Genomic DNA, 13,390 nt, shown 5'->3' with positions numbered 1-13,390 from the left:
GCAGAGGCTCTAATTCTCTACTCACTTGACTGCTACACAGTATGCACCACATTAATCATTTCACATAGGCAGGCATTTAAAAGAAAAAAACTTCAACAATTTTAAAACAAAGATGCATTGTCCTAAACTTAATAATACTATAACTGTATCTTGTAGAACAATCTCAGTTCACACAAACTGTATCCCCTAATAGAAAAGATATAAAATAACATTGGAGTCTTCTGTGGCATAATTTTTATTATTTTGTTTCTTTTGTCTATATAGTTATGTCCTCTCTAGTGGACATTTTTGTGTTTGTGTATAAGTATACATATATAATGTCAGTTGTTTTATTCAAGTGCTGACAGACATAGGATGTTTTCGGACTTCTATTTTTATTGTGTGGCTTGGTAAATGCATTATGTGATCCAAGTGAGCTCTGTTACACTGCAGTCCAACTGGAATATAGTTTTTCTTTATCTTTCTAGGCTGCGGTATAGGGAAATGTTTTTCTCACTTTTCTATCTTACATGAATGTTACAACAGTCCTGTATTTTTTATTTTGTTTTTCCCCTATTCCGACAGCATTCTTCTGAAGAAACTGGCAGCTCATGGCTAGGATGGGCATGCTCTTTACTGGGTAAAGAACTAGCTGGATGACCAGGCCCAAAGAGTTGTGAGGCAAATAGCAAGATCACAGCCCTGGGCTTAGGAGACCAAAGTTTGGCTTGTTGAAGGACCTGCTTGGAAGGACCTCATGCAATATGGTCCTAGAGAAGAGTTCAGTCAAACATGATGATTTTCAAGAATCACCTCCTCCAAGCTCAAAAATTATCCATCTTGCCGTGGAGTAGATCAAACAAAGGTGGTAGGAGGACTGCATGCATGAAAAAGTTCCTCCTGACAAAACTCAAGCACAAAAAGGAGGTTGTACAAGAGGTGGCAAAAGGGACAGGTAGCCTAGGGGGAGTATAGAGACACCGAGTGTGCAGGAATGGGGCTAGGGAAGCCAAAGGTCATCAGGAGTTGAATTTGGTGAGAGAAGTGAAGGCATCAAGAAGGGCTGCTCTGCATGCATAAGTAGCAAAAGTATGAGTAGCACAACATTGACCCACTGCTGAATAGGTGGGAGACATGGTACACAAGCCATGGAGAAGGCTGAGGTATTCAATGCCTTTCTCACCATGGTCTTTACAGGTAAGGCTGACCTTCAGAGATCCCAGGCCCATGAGGCAAGTGGGAAAATCTGGGGTAACTAAGACTTAGCCTCAGTGAAAGAGCATCAGGTTAGGGAGCATTTAAAGCAAGCCATGGGAACTGATGGGATGCACCCAAGAGCGCTGAGGGAGCTGGCCATTCTTCAATATCTTCAAAAGGTCATGGTGTTCCTGAGGACTGGAAGAATGTAAATATCACTCCTGTTTTTACAGAATCAGCTCTGAGCAGGGGGGTTGGAGTAGATGATCTCCAGGGGTGCCTTCCCACCTCAATCACTCCATGATATCTGTGATTCTGTATCTTTTAAAGCCCATTCTTCCATGCCCAATTTAAAAGGCACCTGAAACTTTTTTCCACAGTTTCTGTTGCCTGTCTCAGGAGATCTGTTTGCTGAGTGCAAAAATTTCTGGAGTCCCCTTAACATATTAACCCTCAGAACATACTAACTTATGGTGTGCACAGCCACCACCACTGCAGAAATGGCAAGTTTAAATTATGCATAGTTTGGCAGGGCAAAAGAATTTTGTTGAACGGGTGTGTTTAAACAGTACTGCTACAGCACAAAAGCTGATGTGGATGTGGATGCTGTAAGAAGTGCAAAATTAGAACACCAGGAAGGAAAATACCTTCAATGACTGGGCACAATTTAAGCAGTAGGAACACGAGTATTGCCTGTGGTAGTAGTTTGATCATAGACAACAGTGAGGTACAGTTCTAAATGTTCATTTTACTCATATCTTTTTCTTCAAAGTTCAGTGGTTTGTGCTTGCTTTCACACAGGTGTGGATGGATTCACAGCACAGTCAAGTTAGAAATGGAATATCGACCATTCAGTTCTTCAAAGGAAAAGCTAAGGATGGGGTCCATATCTTTAGTTGGCAGAGGATGGTATTTTTCCACTGAAGTCAACACACCTACTTCAACTTACAACTCCTAATATCTGACATGAATGCTACAGAATGAGTTGAGGACAGGAGAAGGTGAGGAAAAAAATATGCAATTTGGTAGCACCTATTATGTAGTTGAGAAGTACAGCTTAGAAACTTTCTTTGTTGTAGTGAAACTGAACTCCTCTGGGGTCAACTGATGAATACGAGTTGCACATCTTTTGAATGATCTTAGAGAGGGTCTTGGGTCCACAGAAGAATACTCCAATACTGTTGCTGCAATCACAATAACAACAAAAACATGAGAGTAGCAGAGTAAATGGATGAACTGTACCTTTTGGCTGCCTCCAGCTTTGTCTGCATCTTTTGAAATGGCTTTTTTAGAAGTACATTTGAAAAAATTTGTATGCTGTCACAAAGTATTACAGTATAATTATTTTAATACTTTAATGTTTATTATGTGTTATTGCATTATATATTTGGCTTGTAATATTAGAGGTCACAAATGATTTAAAGTGGTAGTTCTTTGATTTTGATCTTCACAGGGTTTTTTTTAATCATAGAAACAAACATGCAGCTTGGGTTGAAAATTTTCAGTGCTTTTTCTCCAGCTGAAGTTTGTTTTGTTGTTTGTTTTTTTTTTTTTTCTAAAAAATGCACAACCTCCTCAGTTATTTCTGATTTTTCTTCCTTTTTTTTTTTTTTTTTTTTTCCATTTCAACACTTTTCTGCCTATTGGACATTTTTTAAATGGCTGATTTAATAACAAAATCTGTAGATAGATAGTTCTTATAAAACAATAAAAACATGACCGATGTAGCAAAGAATTGTGTTCATAAGAGCACAAATCTGTTACAAGGAACTGGAAACCTGGTTCCTTCCTGCAAAGTGCCTTAAAGGGTTTGCTTCTATAATAAGTATACAGCACATATTCCTTTAAAACATATATGTACACACAGATACACATGCTGTGCTACTGGGGAAAGCTGTAAATGAATTGCAAGTGACAAGTGACAGCATGAGTTCCAAAACGTTCGCTTCTCTAAAGGAGGGGCTGTAGATATGATTTGGGTGTCTAAGACAGAGTCCCCATAAGTCATACCCATATTGCTCCAGAGCCTGGTTGCACTAGGTTTAACCTGGAGTGTTATATTTCTGCTAATCTGCTGAAAGACACTGTTGCAAGCAAGGGAAACGCCATGGACCTAGGTGTAGGGAACCAATATTTAGTCAGTTTGTAAAGGTTGATTGTTCCATCACACAATAGAAACTCTTGAGTTTCTTTGCCTCTTGAACCTTCTATAACGGAGAGCAAGAAAAGGTAGGGTATTTTTTTTCTCGTAGGGAATCCTTATTTCATGCAAGGTGTTCTTTAAAAGGTTCAACATTGACCATAACATGGCCATCTAGGTTCAGAAGCAAATGCAGAGTTTTCTATTGCTTTAGCACAGGCTTTCTAAGAAATACCACAAGATCCAGTACAGAAAGTTAATGCTCATCTCCCTCCCTGATTTTTCTCAGTTGTACTTGAGAAAAGTAACAAAAAGTAATGCTTCAACTATCAGACCTCTGATTATGCAGTAGAATCCCTATAAAAGGTCTTTCAAAAATCATATTTTCTACTCTTGCCCTTTTTCTATTTTTAATCTTTCATATATCCTGATTGTATTTATTTTGACCTCCATCGAGTGGTTTCTCTATTACAGTTATTTTTGCAATTTTATGGTATTCTTGTAGCTTACTGCATTCTCTTTGATCTCCTTCCTTTCAGCATTTTCTTGAGTCTTTTTCATCTTTAAAAAAAGTTTTCTTCTTTTTGTATCTTTGTCTCCCAAGTGCAAGCCTTTATTTTGCATTAGCAGGTAAATGTTTGGAAATCATAAAGAGTCACAAAGATTCTGGACTTTTCTACTGCTGAACACAAAATATTTCAAATTCTTGCTTCAAAGGCTTTCAGGAACAAAGAAGCTTTTCTTAGACCGCTAGCAAATCCACCAAGTTCACATGAACTGTCTTTGCCAGCAGAGACAAACTAATAACAGCACAGCATCGGCTTGCAAGAGTAGCCAAATATGTTAGGGAACAAACATATCCTTGACATCATAAGAAAAAAATCACAGTTTATCTCTTTAATAACCATCTTCAAGGGAAATTAATGCTACTTTGTCCTTTGTGCAGAACAGTAATTGGATTGTGTGTTTCAATTATATCTGGACAAAGGCCAGGATATTGAAATACTTCTAAATATTAGATTTTCTTGTCCAAAAATTAGATTTTATTGGCATTCTCTTTCCGAGATTTCTTCATTAAAAGCTTCATTAAGCATAAATCTTCTTTCCACACAGAAAAAAAAACCCTAAATTATTTTAAAAGGGTCATTTAGAAAGATTTGCCCTCATCTTCTCCCACTGTTTATTCTGAGAGTCACCTCAAGCCAATCTGCCTTACCTAGGATGGTTTTCAGCTAGTTTCTTGAACTCATTGTCCCAGTTTGGCCTTCCATAGCAGGTCTTCTGTCTCAAACCAGTAATTACATCTATCTTGTCATCATAATGCAGGGCTATGTGAGTAGCCTAAAGACAAAGTTACAAGATAATAATTTTAGAGTCAACAACATGTATTCCAAGTAAGACAGAAAAGCAATAATGCTGCTTCACTGTGAAAGATGGAAGTATTAATGAGGGAAAGGAAACTGTAATTGTCGGAGAGGAGAGGAGAGGAGAGGAGAGGAGAGGAGAGGAGAGGAGAGGAGAGGAGAGGAGAGGAGAGGAGAGGAGAGGAGAGGAGAGGAGAGGAGAGGAGAGGAGAGGAGAGGAGAGGAGAGGAGAGGAGAGGAGAGGAGAGGAGAGGAGAGGAGAGGAGAGGAGAGGAGAGGAGAGGAGAGGAGAGGAGAGGAGAGGAGCAATACTCAAGAGTTCATAATATTACTGGAAGTTTGAAAAACCTCTTCTAAAAGTTTCCAAGACCTCAAAGGAGTTCAGTTTCTTGAGATGAAATGTTTGAAATTAGATGGGATTAAAATTCTGTCTTTACTAGCCTAGGCCTAAGTGCCTCAGTTACTTTTAGTGGCAATCTTAGATTCTTAAACCTCTTATCAGCCTTTGAATAACTCACTCTACGCTTCCTTCACTGCAGATCCCAAAATGACAGTCACCATTTTAAAGCTAAGTTGGAGTTTAGGAAAGGGAGTGAAATGTACTGTAACAGAGTTTGACAATAGATGTTAGAAATTACATGTGTCTTAAGTAAGTCCAGAGCATTCTGCTGCTGATGGAAAAGACAACGGATGTACCAGCTCAGCAGGGGTAAAACCCTGAATGTCTTGACTCTTCTCCTCGGGTGGAGTTAGATGCATAAAGTGAATCAGCTCAGGTAAAGCACTGGACTAAGTGAGCTGCACAGCTCCCAGTGCCAGTAAAATAAATCCTGATTTCATGGGCATTTACTGTCTCTCAGGTCCTATGCTACACCCCTTACAATACTATGTGAGTACTTCCCAGGTACATTTAAAAACAAAACCACCGTCTCTCCTAATTATGCTGCTATTGTGTAGGAGTAATGTGCTTGCTTTCACTACAGACTATCATCATTGCTATCACTGTCAAGAAATTACCACAGGAAAGCTAAGTTTAAAAATGGACTTTGCATTTAGTTCATGCCCTAGCATGAACTAGGCATCATTATAATCTCTTGCAGAAGTGGTTGCTGAAATTTAGATCCATATCCTGGAATATTGTATATTTCTCCTGCTAATGAGTCTTCCATGTTGCTTAACAACTCAATTATTCTGGTCAAGCACAGTCGTCACAAGAGGTCATGTTTCTAAAAGACTCTTGTTGTTAATTTTGGCCAGTGTCATGGAAGACTGGGAACAGTCTGAGAAATAACTTGAAGTGTGTGGTGGGAATGGGAGGTGGGGAACTGCAAGATCTTTTAATCGTTTACAGCAAAATTGTGCCACTGAGCAAATGGGCTATTTCTGTTCATATTAAGTGGAACTTTTCCAGTGTTTTTGGTGTTAGCCATTGTTATAGCTCAGAGCATTAAAGTTGCCTATGAATTTCAGGGGCATTGCAAGGAGCAATAGGCTGAAACATGATTTCTTGTTGAAGCAGAGTCAGAAACTTGCCATTATCTGTCTGACCATCTGATGACAACATGGAACCTACAAAGAGATCAAAGCATTGAACAAACATTATGTCAGTAATGGAAGGTGCACTAGAAGATGTAAATTGCCCATCCAGCTTGGGTTCAGTTTCACCTGACTACTGGTCATCTCTATGGTGAGACAGGGAGAGAATGGGGAGAATGTTGGTTTTGTTGTTTGCTAAGGGAGAAGTAAAGCAAAGCATCATTCAGATATTACTGTTGCTGAAGCTCAAATTTTGAGGAGTGATGAATGGGAATTCATCTAAATACAAGTAAGACCTATAAGATGAGGGAGCTTTGTGGATTTTTAAAGAATGTGGAGCTGTTACCTAGCACGCTTCCCTGGGCTTGATCAGAGTAGGAGAAGCAGCCACTGGAAAGCATTCCTCTTCCCCCACAGCCCTTTAGAGGTGGGATGCTGGGGCGCTCCAGGAGCAGGAACAGTACCAGTGTAGGCTGGGAGCCAACACAGCTCCAGCAATGCTCCTGTGTCACCAGCAGCACAGAATAGTGAGGCAGTGCTGACAGGAGATTGGATGATGGGACTTGAAGAGAAGAAGGAGGCACTTCAGAAAAGTGCAGGGCACATGAATTAAGAAAGTCAGGCATCCCAGCAAGAATAGTTGTCTCCCTACCTGACTCGTGGCCTGCTGTTTGCCCAAGAGGGAAGTGAGATAATGGCAGTTGAGAGATGAGCGCAACCTAGTGTTTTGTGAGGTTTCTCAATGGCTTCTTAGAAAACAGTTTTTAGGTAATACCCTGTGATACTGCTAATGCACAGTGGTGGTTTCTGTAACTGCCATATACCTCACAATGGGAGTAGATTTTTCTGAGTACAGCTGAGTACGCACATAACTAATTAATTGACAGAAGCCCTAAGGAAAGCAGGAAGAAACAGTGGGTGGGGTTTTTCTGGCAGCAGAGGTAAGAAGGGAAAAACTGTATGAAATTTGTTTTTTAAATCTCTACCAGACAGTCCTTCATTCAACAGAGACAGCAGGAAATAAAACAGTAGAGCAACGACTTTCCTGTGAGAGTTTTTCTGGCAGGTGCCTAACTCTGATCTCAGTGTCATCTAAGTGATCCATTAAAAATAAGAGGGAGACAAAATCACCTCCATCTGGGTCTAGGTAGACTAAAGAAATTGAATAAAATTGACCCAGTCAATTAAGTGCCTCGAGTTGGGATTATCCGAATACATTATAAGAGAGCAAATTTGAAGTCAACCAGAGAAAATATATTTTCAAACAATGTGAATTAGTCCTAGAGTTGGTTGCCAAAATGTCCTAAGCCCAGCAGAGCTCAAAAGTGTACTGGATGTACATGTGAACAACAAAAATTCTACAAAATAATAAGAGTAAACCCCACATTTTTATACAATCTTCCATGTTTCAGTGCAAAAATGCCAGAGTCTATTGAAAGACCATTCCAAAGATGTGGACAAAATGCCCCTTCACAAGCTCCTGAAAGGCTTCCTGCGCTTTTCTGCAAAACACCTGGTAATCAGCACTGCCCAAGCCAAGATATAGGACTGGAAGGATCACTGGCTTGATTTCTCCATTCCTGTTTTCCTAAATGTGAGATGGAAACAGACAGCTTGGTGTCTTTTTATTTACAGTTCTTTGTCTCTCTGCTTCATCCATCATTTATTCAGCTGTTCCCGTTCCATATGTTACCATACTGGAAAAGCAAGGTACATTAACTCAGACTTGTAAGAGTTTCATTATTACCTGACTTTCATCCCAGCCAGTAAGAAATATATGATAACTTAGAAAATAATTTTTCCCTTTTTCAGTCATTTTTGTTTCCAAATGGAACAGAAGATCAGCAAACCATTCAAATGCTGATGGGTCTCGACAAATCCAGTAAAAATAAACCTGTCAGATAAAAGTAAAGAGATTTAACAAACAACAAACTTTCAATAAAACTTCCCAATCATTGGTTCAAGTCATTAAGTACATAGCATGTGACTGTTCTCCACTGTAAATTTAAACATAATTAGACACCATTTTGATTATGTAGAGTTTTGATATTTTAAAAAATTAATTTTCATCTTAAAGACTGGGTGAATAGGTTAATATGTTAGTGAGGATAGGCAATGTACAAGTCTCCCATCTCCCCCTGCCACTGCATCTCTAACTTATAATACCTAACCCTGCATTTGTCACAAATAACTTGATTATTCATTGAAATTTGTTTATTTATTTTCAGTCATATTAAAAAGGGAATTTCAGTTTCATTACTCACTGAAGCAATGAATTTCTGTTTCTCAAGACCATATGCCATAAGTTAACGGTTGATGTGGTCAAAACATAGTTGCATTCTTCAAGGCAGATACCCTACCTACAAGCTACAGAATGCTGTCCCATGATTGGTTTTCCATTGATTGAAAACATCCTCTTAATGAAAAATTTACACATTTTTTCTCATCCAGATTCCTGTAGCTTCATCTCCTATGTGCCACATCTCATTTTAGTGTCTTGGATTGGAGAGCCTGTTAAGAAAGTTTTGTTTCCAGGTAGAAATTAGAGGCTGGGAGCAACTCATGCTATAATCTTCTCTATGGTAAACCAAACACTCCTGGGATCTGTCACCTAGAGTCTAACTTGCCATTGTTTAATCATTCCTGTCATTTATTTCTACTTATTCCTCTACAGCAGTCAGTCACATACAGAGCAGAGTTTGTTTAATTAAAAAAGGAACAGTATGGAGGATAATGTAAAAGCTTATAACAAAGGGATGGCTGGAACTTCTATTATTGTGACTGTGATTTTTATTTTGTTGCAAAATCCCTTTATTTTCTCTAACCCATATCTCTTTGTGCTCACCAACCCCTCTGTTTTGTTGTACCTCAATATCAAAAGTAATCTCAAAGGTCTGTCCCCAAGGAAATAGTTGTGGGAGTTCTGATGATTTGGAAATTGTAGCCCTTTTTTGTAAGATCGATGCGATGAAGATGCATATTAGATGCTTCGGAAGTGAAAAATCAGAGAAGAAACTAGAAAGCCATAAAGAGATTTCCCAAAGATTTAATATACTAGGTTCTCAGACTTCTGGTAAGGTGGTCTGAAAAAACATGTGGTAGCACCATGCTTCACTGGAGATTTGGTGAAAGAAACTAACAGTAATTTGAGATGCTTCCTAGATCTGAGTGTACTGTAAGGGACCATCTGCATTTTTTGTAAGAAGTATAAATGAAGTATCATCCCAGGAAACAGAGATAAAGCATTCAGGGTTAAGTAGGGTATTTTTACAGCCCAGGAATAGGAATGTCTGCAGAACTTTAGTACCAACCGTCTTGGCTGTTTGCTTTTTCCCCTTCTGTTTCAGTGTTTTGCCTTAAATACAACCTCATTTCTTTGCAGGGGGTTGCTGCTGATTTACAATGGCATAGATTATGAGGGAAAAAAGCAAGTTCACTGACTTTATTGTGTTTCATTTTTGTGACCAACAACAGCATTATTTTAAATTACTGAAACTAGGTAAGATTTATAGCTTTAACCTTTATGTGGCTTTTTGTGTCTGAATCCTGAACTCCTCTCTTGTTCATCATCCTCAGCACCTCAAAAATCAGGCCACTGAGTGCTGTCAGTCTGTATCACACTGTGGCTGTTGATTTGTAGTGGGAAATTTCTTCCCCCAGCCTCAACTTGATCACCTTATTTCTCATGTCTTTTCAGCAGTTCATTTCGTGGAAATGTATATTTGGTACATGTGTGTGGAGAGGATAGAATAATGAATGTGCATGGGGTAGCACCTGGGAGTGTGGGGCAGGACTGGGAGCCAAGCACGTTCAGGGAAGAAGGAAGAAAAGCCAGCTGAAGAGCTGAGACAACATGGTCTTGAATATGGAGGACCGCTTTCCAGAATATCAGGCTATGGAGCTTGAAGCAGTGCTTTTAGCTGGTTGCAGACCTAGCTGTCACAGTAACAGCCAGTCCAACTGAATTAGGTCAAGCTGCCTCTGGCAGAGTCCTCTTGAGAAAGGATGTAGCTTTCTGAAGCCACAGAAATTCCTTAAACTCATCCCCGGTGCAGTTCCGCTGAAGCAGTATCCATTGCACTGCCTCTAATTTTTGCATGTTAGAGGTGGAGAGCATTTGGTAATGAAGAAAAACTGTCATTATAAGAAGTATTTCTGGCCATGATTATAATCTTAGAAAGGACACAGTGAAGAAGGATGGCCTGTGGGTAAAAGGTCTCCTTTTCCTCTCGATCAAAGAGGACTTCTAGTATAATACGTTAAAATAAGTGCTGTTTACAAAGGAGTCTTCCTTTCATTACACTGACTGCCCATAATATAGCACAACATATTACATGTATAATTAAAATACAATAAATGCACAATAAAATTAATCCTTATTAAAACTGTAGAATAAAGCCAGCTTCAGTGCATTTCTATAATTAAACAATTATTCTGAATCCTATATTTTTTCCTTGTAAGCCTCATACTATTAACTGACTGCAATTATTGAGGACCCTTAAAAATCTGTTTTAGATTTCTGTTTCATTAGTCTCCACCCACCCTACCCCCATCAACTACATTCATCAGCCTGATGGCTTGCCCAAGTAAACTGTCTTAAATTTTCCAAGTGCTCTTTTTGTAAATTGAGTTAGATGCATTATTGCTATTAATCAGATCTGTAATGCAGGGGGTTGAGTAGTCACTTATTTCTGTGATACTCTGCTCCCTTGCAATGCATCTGTATTTCTCATTCAGTTTCCCACATCCTGAATTTTGTACAATAGACAAGAGCAAGGCCTCCAATACTTCTTTCCTGTAAGGTGAAAGAACACACTTTGTAAATCAGCTTCCATCACGTTGAAAGTTGTTGATAGTTACCTGTTGATGACCATCCCTCTGTTTCTACCTGCTTCCTGAAGACAGAGGTGGAGCTGCGGCTCTGAGCGAAGCCAGCTTTTCACCAAAGGGGCTGTTGTGGTTTAACCCCAACTGGCAACTAAGCGCCACACAGCCATTACCTTGTTTTGCGCCCCACTCCCTCCATGGGATCGGGCAGAGAATCATAAGGGTAAAAGTGAGAAAAGTCATGGGCTGAGAGAAAGACAGTTTAATAAGTAAAGCAAAAGCTATAGATATGAGCAGAGCAAAACAAATGACTCAATCACTACTTCCCATGGGCAGGCACGTGTTCAGCCGTCACCAAGACAACTGGGCTCTATGATGCGTAATGGTTACTTGGGAAGAAAAGACATCATAACTTTGAACACTACCCCACTTCCTTCTTCTTCCCCCAGCTTTATATGCTGAGCATGACATTATATAGTGTGGAATATCCCTTTGACCTCAGCTGTCCTGGCTATGTCTCCTCCCAAGTTCTTGTCCACTGCCAGCCTTCTCACTGGCAGGATAATGAGAAGATGAAAAGTCCTTGACTTGGTGTAAACCCTGCTTAGCAACAACTAAAACATCAGTGTGTTATCAATGTTAAATTGATAAATGTTAAATTGTTAAATTCTCATATTATATCCAAAACACAGTACCATATCAGCTACTAGAAGAAAATTAACTCTGTCCAAGCCGAGAGGGGTGTAAGGGGTATACACGGTGGTGAAGCAGTGATGCCCAGGAAGGCACCTTCATCCCTGGTTTTTGCCGCTCCCTCTTAGACATGACTACTCCTGCAAAACCTAGTCCTTCCTACTCCTGAATATACCACACTGCCCTTGGGCTGTAGCTTACCAAAAAAGATCAGAGATTTTCCTCAGCCCAATTAATTGGTTCAAAGGTCCACTACAGGGAAGGGGCAGCAGTGCTTGCAGTCTGGGGCATACAGGAGATGGGGCATCATCAGCCTGCACAAGGCTCCCATTTAGAGCTAGGGTGGCAGCAAGCAGCAGTTTGCATGAATGCAGGACAAGGTTTTAATTTATACCCCTAAATTTGAAGCAGGGGCCTAAACTGTTCTCAAACACAGCTCAGAAAGGCAGTTACATTTGATAGCAAAAAGAGCCCAGGTTTTTAGGTCTTTGGGAGGAGGTGTTTTGCAGACAAGGCTATGGGCTGGGGTAGAGCTCAAAGCAGAAGGTTACCTCAGGCAGCGAAAGTTGGTCTCAAAACAAATGGAAGAGGATGTTATTGTTTTTCTCACTGCATGTAGCTGAATTTATTGCCAAACTTGCTGTGGCTGTCAAAGCTCTACATGGGTTCAAAAAGCAATTATACAAACCGATGGAAGAAAAATCTACTAAGAGATATGAAACACAGAGAAGCGGCTCTTGTATCGAGACACTACTGAACTACAAGTTGCTCAAAGGCAAGAAGGTGTCCACTGAAGAAGTATTGCTGTATGATTTTTCTGGACTGTATACATTTCCCTAGGTGTTCATGAACAGCCACTCTCAGAGACAGCATATTAGGCTAGATGGATGTTTGGTGAGACCCAGCAGGAGCTTTCTTATGTCCTTATGTAGGGTGAGAGAGAAAGTGTATATTTGCTAATATTATCATCTGATGAATTAGTACAATTTTATCAATTTCAGCAGAAATTGGTCTGAAAAATGAGACCACTAATGTGAAAAAAAAATCATTTTATGCATAACTAAAGCCAGTAAAAACTTTCCAGCCATGACTAGTAGTAGCGTCCTTCCTCATCACAAAAAATGATGGGGAAATGAAGGCTCTAAGGCTATTTAATTGTGAAGAATCAATTAGATAAATGTGTACTCCTTTCTATTTGCTGGGTTTTTTAAATTATACAGCTGCAGACATTATGGAAGCTATGAGTATTTATATCTGAACCGTATGTGGGCAACACTAAGAAATATTAGTTCAATAAGCGTAATGATAGCTGTACTCAAATCAAAATGAAGTTGTTAAAAAAAGAAAAACCTCTTATTTATTTCCTTAATAGACATTTCTATGGTACTCATCATGGCAGAAAGAGAGTGCTGAATACTTTGAGGAAGATTAAATTATTTGTAATTATACCACAAGTGGAAGCTTTTAACCAATGGAAAAAAAATGTGGAGCTACCCTGAGATTAATCATTCCAACTAAGATGGCTGCTAAATTTTTTAAGTAATGCTGTGAACTTCCCCAGCACCTTACAAAATATTTTACAAATACCACTGAAGTTTAGCCTTATAACACCTGTGAAAAATAAGCATCACTATTCCCACTGCAGCAACAGGGA

The 13,390-nt window shown here is 39.4% G+C and overlaps 1 protein-coding gene across 1 annotated transcript in view; it reads right to left on the bottom strand.

Annotated features, from left to right (window-relative positions):
• Window positions 1–217: 217 nt before the first annotated feature.
• Window positions 218–13,390, bottom strand: part of NOX3 (NADPH oxidase 3) — a 40,129-nt gene continuing 26,956 nt past the window's right edge. Inside the window, exons 11-13 of the mRNA XM_065057326.1 lie at window positions 7,964–8,110; window positions 4,533–4,657; window positions 218–2,360 (exon numbers count right to left, since the gene is read on the bottom strand). Coding sequence (XP_064913398.1) covers window positions 2,234–2,360; window positions 4,533–4,657; window positions 7,964–8,110 — 399 coding nt within the window. The 3' untranslated portion in view covers window positions 218–2,233. The remainder of the gene's footprint in view (window positions 2,361–4,532; window positions 4,658–7,963; window positions 8,111–13,390) is intronic.

Source organism: Columba livia, chromosome 3 (assembly GCF_036013475.1).
Source record: "Columba livia isolate bColLiv1 breed racing homer chromosome 3, bColLiv1.pat.W.v2, whole genome shotgun sequence".
NCBI lineage: Eukaryota > Metazoa > Chordata > Aves > Columbiformes > Columbidae > Columba > Columba livia.
Note: the sequence above shows the minus strand (reverse complement) of the source record. Positions and strands in the feature narration are given on the sequence as shown.